This window comes from Meriones unguiculatus, chromosome 19 (assembly GCF_030254825.1).
Source record: "Meriones unguiculatus strain TT.TT164.6M chromosome 19, Bangor_MerUng_6.1, whole genome shotgun sequence".
NCBI lineage: Eukaryota > Metazoa > Chordata > Mammalia > Rodentia > Muridae > Meriones > Meriones unguiculatus.
Window position 1 is genome coordinate 48,340,347 of NC_083366.1, and position 6,554 is coordinate 48,346,900.

A 6,554-nucleotide genomic window follows, 5' to 3' on the forward strand; every position below is an offset into this window, starting at 1 on the left:
ATTTCACCCGGGCCCCTTAGAACCTAACTTGCCCTTTGAACCAAAAGGTGCTGGGCAGGACAGAGGGGCCGAGCGCGCGGTTTGTCGAGGAGACTTTCGGAGTCCCCTTATCCCGCTCCCGTGAGCCCTGGGACGCCCCTGAACCCCGTGCTCCCCAACGTGGCCTACACAGTCCACCAGCTCAACAAACGCCTGAAGTTCCAGGTCACTCTCCCTCCGCCGACGGCGACTAGGGAGTGGGACAAGGCACCGAAACGCAACCTTCTCCCTCACTGGAACCCCTGTGACTGAGCCCTGGCAACCTAGAGCCCGGCTGCAGAACCTGCGGCCGGAGAAGGGCTGGGGTGGGGTAGCGGGGAAGGGGGATGTTGGGAAAAGAGAGGCCAAGGGACAGGCGGAGGGTTGGTTAGGCCTGAGAGAGCCCGGCGCTGGAGCCAGCCGGAGAGACTAAAGGGTCGAGGCGGATGCCAGGCGAGGAGAGGCCTGGGACCGCTGGACACGGGGAGGGCGCCGGGGCCAGCGAGGACCGGGAGAATCTGCAGGAACCGGGAGAGTCCCCGAGGGTGGCAGGCGGCGAGCGGCAGCGCCTGGCCGTGGAGCCGGGCGGGCGAGGCGGGCCGCGGGCAGGGGCGCGGGCGCCGGGGCCCCGGGCAGCCGGCGCGCGTGTGGTCAGCCCCGCGGTCCTCCGGCCGCCGGGAGCGGGCCGGCAGGGCCCGGCCTCCGGCTCATTCACGGGCGGCCCCGGCCTCCCATTGGCTGCCGCCTCGGTGGCGGGGCGGGGCTCCGCCGCCCGGAAAAAAAAAAAAAGTAACTGCGTAAAAAAGTCCTCGCCTGGGTGACGGATGCTCAAAAGTTCAGAAGTTTTTCCCAATGCTTCCTTAAGCGGCCGGCGCAAGGGACCGGGAGAGGTGACGCGGGGGCCCGGGAAGGCGGCCGGCGCGCTGCCCCCGCCCCTGGTTATTTGGCCGCCTTCGCCAGCAGCCCCGAGCAGTGTCTCCTGGAAGGCGCAGGCTGTGCGACGAGCGGGGCGCCTTCTTGTTTTTTTTTTTTTTTTTTTTTTTCTTTTTTTTCCTTTCTGTTTTTGTTTTTTTTTTTTTGGATTTTTTTTTTTTTTTTTTTTAACTTTCGTCTCTTTTTCGCTCCGGCTGGGCCCTCAAGTCGCTCTGAGCGTTCCTCCGAGGCGACCCTCCGCATCCCCGTCCGGCCCTCTCCCGGTGCGGACACCCTCCCTCTCGCCGGGTGCGCGGGAAGCGAGGAGGGGGGCGGGGAGGAGGAGTGCGAGGCGCCGGGCGAGCGCGGGGAGGAGAGGCCGAGCGGGGCCGCTCCCCCCCCCCCCCCCAACCCTCCCGGACTCCAGGAGGCAGCGGCCGCGGCCCGGACGGGAGCGGCTCGGCTCGGCGAGGCCCGGACTCCGCGGACGACTCGGCGGCGGCCCGGGCCCGAGCGAGGGCGAAGGGGGTCGGCGGGCGGGCGGCGCCTGGCGGGCGGCGAGCCGGGGCCATGCAGGCGCGCTACTCCGTGTCCAGCCCCAACTCCCTGGGAGTGGTGCCCTACCTCGGCGGCGAGCAGAGCTACTACCGCGCGGCCGCGGCGGCGGCCGGGGGCGGCTACACCGCCATGCCGGCCCCGATGAGCGTGTACTCCCACCCGGCCCACGCCGAGCAGTACCCGGGCGGCATGGCGCGCGCCTACGGGCCCTACACGCCGCAGCCGCAGCCCAAGGACATGGTGAAGCCTCCCTACAGCTACATCGCCCTCATCACCATGGCCATCCAGAACGCCCCGGACAAGAAGATCACCCTGAACGGCATCTACCAGTTCATCATGGACCGCTTCCCCTTCTACCGGGACAATAAGCAGGGCTGGCAGAACAGCATCCGCCACAACCTCTCGCTCAACGAGTGCTTCGTCAAGGTGCCCCGCGACGACAAGAAGCCGGGCAAGGGCAGCTACTGGACGCTCGACCCGGACTCCTACAACATGTTCGAGAACGGCAGCTTCCTGCGGCGGCGGCGGCGCTTCAAGAAGAAGGACGCCGTGAAGGACAAGGAGGAGAAGGGCCGGCTGCACCTCCAGGAGCCGCCGCCGCCGCCGCCTCCCGCCGCCCGCCAGCCGGCGCCCGCGCCCCCGGAGCAGGCGGAGGGCTCGGCCTCCGGGCCGCAGGCGCCGCCCGTGCGCATCCAGGACATCAAGACGGAGAACGGTACGTGCCCCTCGCCGCCCCGGCCCCTGTCCCCGGCCGCCGCCCTGGGCAGCGGCGGCGCCGCCTCCGCGGTGCCCAAGATCGAGAGCCCCGACAGCAGCAGCAGCAGCCTGTCGAGCGGGGGCAGCCCGCCGGGCAGCCTGCCGTCGGCGCGCCCGCTGGGCCTGGACGCCGCCGCCGAGCCCGCGCCGCCGCCGCCCCCCGCCGCCGCCGCCGCACCACGGCCAGGGCTTCAGCGTGGACAACATCATGACGTCGCTGCGGGGGTCGCCGCAGGGCTCGGCCGCGGACCTCGGCTCGGGCCTGCTGGCCTCGGCGGCGGCGGCGGCGGCGGCGGCCGCGTCGTCGCGCGCGGGCATGGCTCCGCCGCTGGCGCTGGGGGCCTACTCGCCGGGGCAGAGCTCCCTCTACAGCTCCCCCTGCAGCCAGAGCTCCAGCGCGGGCAGCTCGGGAGGCGGCGGAGGCGGTGGCGGAGGTGGCGGAGGCGGCGGAGGAGGCGGCGGCGCGGGGGGCGCGGGGGGCGGCGGCACCTACCACTGCAACCTGCAGGCCATGAGCCTGTACGCGGCGGGCGAGCGCGCGGGCCACCTGCAGGGCCCGGCGGGGGGCGCGGGCGGCGCCGCGGTGGACGACCCCCTGCCCGACTACTCGCTGCCCCCGGCCACCAGCAGCGGCTCCTCGTCCCTGGGTCACGGCGGCGGCGGGGGCGGCCAGGACGCCGGCCACCACCCCGCATCCCACCAGGGCCGCCTCACCTCGTGGTACCTGAACCAGGCAGGTGGAGACCTGGGCCACTTGGCGAGCGCGGCGGCGGCCGCGGCGGCCGCGGGCTACCCCGGCCAGCAGCAGAACTTCCACTCGGTGCGGGAGATGTTCGAGTCTCAGCGGCTCGGCTTGAACAACTCTCCGGTGAACGGGAACAGTAGCTGTCAGATGGCTTTTCCCGCCAGCCAGTCTCTGTACCGCACGTCGGGGGCTTTCGTCTATGACTGTAGCAAATTCTGACCCCGTCCTCCACGCACACACCCCGGAGCCGAACGGAATAGAAGCCCAGGGCAGGAACAGTTAAAAGAACCCAGCAATGCAAAATCGAAACCAAAAACATACAAATTTTAAAACTTGAGGAGATTCAGCACACCAGCGAACAGAATCTCTCCCGAAGTTCAACTCACCAGCACCAGCTCAGAGAAAACCTATTTTCCTAAAAGATTAACGCAGAGCCTCCTCCGCTGTGCCTTATCTAAGTAAGCAAAACCATAGACTGTTTTGTACAGACAGCAAAATCATGGTTTATTAAAGGACAGTTTACTCCAGATACCACGTAAGTTTGTTCTTGCGTTCAGAGATCCGCTTTCCTTGCCCCTCTGCCTCTGCCTTGCCTCTCACCTGTAAGATAATATTTTATCCTATGTCGAAAGAAGGGGGGAGCCCCTGTTTATGAAAATCGCTTTCTTTTTATTCATGGACTTGTTTTTAAATGTAAATTGCAACATAGTAATTTATTTTTTAATTTGTAGTTGGATGTTACACGGACCAAACACCAGAAAGTGTTCCAAAAGCTTTTAAAGTTAAATTGCCTGAAACTTTAAAATGTGCCTTTCCTCTCATTATAAAAAGGGAAACTGTATTAATCTCATTCTATCATCCTTTTTTTGTTGATCATATCCATTGTTTGTTTATTAATAAATTGCCATTCAGTTTGAATAAGACCTATATGTCTGGATACTTTAATACAGCTTTAATATAAAGAAAAGATTTCAAAGTGGAAATTGTAGGAGATCTCTGCCAGATCTCTGAAATGTGGAGAAAACCTCCTCTAGTTCATGCCAAATTTCGCTATATGCATTTTTTTTATTATTGTTTAGTAGACTTTTTTCCTAGAGCATTTTCTGCAAAACATACTATCTAGTCAACTTGCTTTGTGGCTATTAAAAAGATAATTTCCTAAACAGATCTCAGTTGGCATGTGAACAAATACTTTTCTTCAGTAACTGCAGAACATGATTTGGCAATTTTTAAGTCCATGAATCAGCGTTACCACAGTGGTACCTGTTCGCAGAGATGCAAATGTGCCTCTAGATAATCACAGATGGGTTTTGGCTTTCACGTCCCACGTGGATTGCAATGAGCGTTATACATATCTGTGAGCCAGATGCGGAATAGATTGTTTTCTATTAATTTCATTCCTTTGTAAGAGGAGAAATAAGCTAGTTTTAAAATCTATGTATATAACTCACTCACAGTTAAAATTCATACAGCACAAAGAAGGATTACTTTTAAAAAAATATAAACATACTGTGGGTTGGAAATGGATATTTAATCTTGGGGAAACTTTTAGAAAATATGTTTGTAGAACAATTATTTCTGAAGAAGATTTACAGCAGTGACCAGAAGGAAGAGTAAGAGGGCAGAAGAAGGAACATTAGTTTAGCGTGGTTTCTTTTCAAACCAATTTTTCTTGTTAATTTACAGTTAAACCTAGGGGGCAATCCGGATTGGCCCTCCCCCCCCCTTTTGTAAATAACCCAGGAAATGTAATAAATTCATTATCTTAGGGTGATCTGCCCTGTCCATCAGACTTGGGGAGATGGCGGTTTGATTACAGACATTCAGGCCTTGAGTTTGTTTTCGAGATAAAGCAGGTTCCTATCTGCCGCTCCTATCTAGAGGCAACACTTAAGCAATAATTGCTGTTGCTTGTTGTCAAAATCTGATCATTGTTAAAGGATTGCTGCAAATAAATACACTCTAATTTCAGTCAAAAAAAAAAAAAAAACTGCCTTACGTGGCCTCTGATTCGCTCCGTTCCTGCCGCTCAGAGCGGTAACCTAATAGCCAGGGAAGCTGTGGCGCTGCCCGGGCGTCTCCTCCGGGCAGGCCGGCTGGGGCTGGCCTCACGGCGGCTCTAAGTGTTTTCTGGGCTGTCCTGGCCCCGAGTGCCTCGGCTGTGGCCCCCTCTCCCCAACTCCCTCCTCAGGTTACCTCTTTGAGGGGATGGGGTGGGAAGGGGAGAAGGTTAGAGTCCATTGCCAATCTCTAGGAGCTGGAACCCAACTCTACTTTGGGGAGCCCGGCGTGGAGCTGGGGTTTGTGCGCCCGGAGCGGTGGTTTGAGCTGTGGTCGTCTAGGCCTGCAGGAGGCCCGAGCAGGTGACCGATGTCTCCGGACGGGTTGACCGACCCCACGGCAGGCCCGGAGGAGGCCCGGCCGGTCCTCAGGACGTCCGTTCCGACTGTTGGGACGGGAGGTGGCCGCCGGGTGGAGAGCCGCGGTGGGGCCGCCGGATTGTCCGGAGGGGCCCCCTCCGGGCGGCGGCGTCCAGCCCCGACGCCGGCCCCCAGGACGCCGCTCGGGGGGCCGGGAAGGCTCCCGGGCTAATGAGCTGTAATTACCCGCTGCGGCGGCCGGCTTCTGTTTGCGTTCGCCGCGGCTTCCTCCTCCCCCGCGCGCCCCCGCCCCGCCGCCGCCCTCCGGTGCCCGCTCTCGGCCCCGCGGCCTCTTCCCGGAGTAAGTTATCCGCGGGGCGAATGGCACTCCAAAGGAGAACCCCCCCCCCCATCGCCTCCGGCCCCGCCACACCTCGGCGTGAGCTGGGTGGGTTAATCGCGATGGGGGTCGCGGGGACACCCGGGTCGCTCCGGCGGCAGCATCGCCTCGGGGACCCCGGCGCCCAGCCCTGGCGGCGCCCGCTCCCTTCCTCGCCCCGAGGCTGTGCAGCTCCTGTCTCCTCCTCCTCGCTCGCCGCCTTTGTTTTACAGGCACCGGTGTGTTCTAGGAGCCCGGGCTCGGGTGGAAAGGTCACGGGCACGCCACTGCCAGCGGGTGACAGCGCGTCCCGCAGACCCGGCAGGCGCACGGAGCTCGGCTCCGCTTTGCCAGCCACGGCCTGGGCCGCACCGACCTGCTGCCCGCGGGCTCGCCCGCCAGCCGCGACCTAGCGCTTGTGTGTGACAGGGACGCGGATTAACTTAGGCCGCAGACGCCACAGGCCGGAGGGTGCACGGGGTAGGGCACCTTCGCTCTAAGTGCCCGAGACCCTCCGCATCCACTCTGCCGAGGCCTCGCGGCCCTGAGGAGGTCTAGGCCGCCGCAGACAGCCCGGGGTCCTGGCCCAGGAGACCGGGTGAGACCTGGCTGTCCCCTAACTCTGTCAGCCTTGCGGCCCTGCCAGCGCCGGTGCCGCTGGGGAAAGAACATCCTGCTCCTGGGAGTGGAGTTCTGTGGGTACCCTTGCTCTTTCTTTTCTGGGCCAGGCAGCTGCAGGAGCAGGTTTCTAGAGTGAGCTCGGGGCTCCCGAGGAGTCCCTTTTCTGGAGCTCCTCGGAGTGTTTCCATGCTGTCGGGAGGAGAGC

The 6,554-nt window shown here is 61.7% G+C and overlaps 1 protein-coding gene across 1 annotated transcript; it reads left to right on the forward strand.

Annotated features, from left to right (window-relative positions):
• Positions 1-844: 844 nt before the first annotated feature.
• Foxc1 (forkhead box C1) lies at positions 845-3,972 on the forward strand. Its single transcript, XM_021644700.2, is given in 2 exon segments — positions 845-2,408; positions 2,410-3,972. Coding segments are annotated over 2 exon segments (1,707 nt in total). The 5' UTR covers positions 845-1,500; the 3' UTR covers positions 3,209-3,972.
• The last annotated feature ends 2,582 nt before the right edge of the window (positions 3,973-6,554 follow it).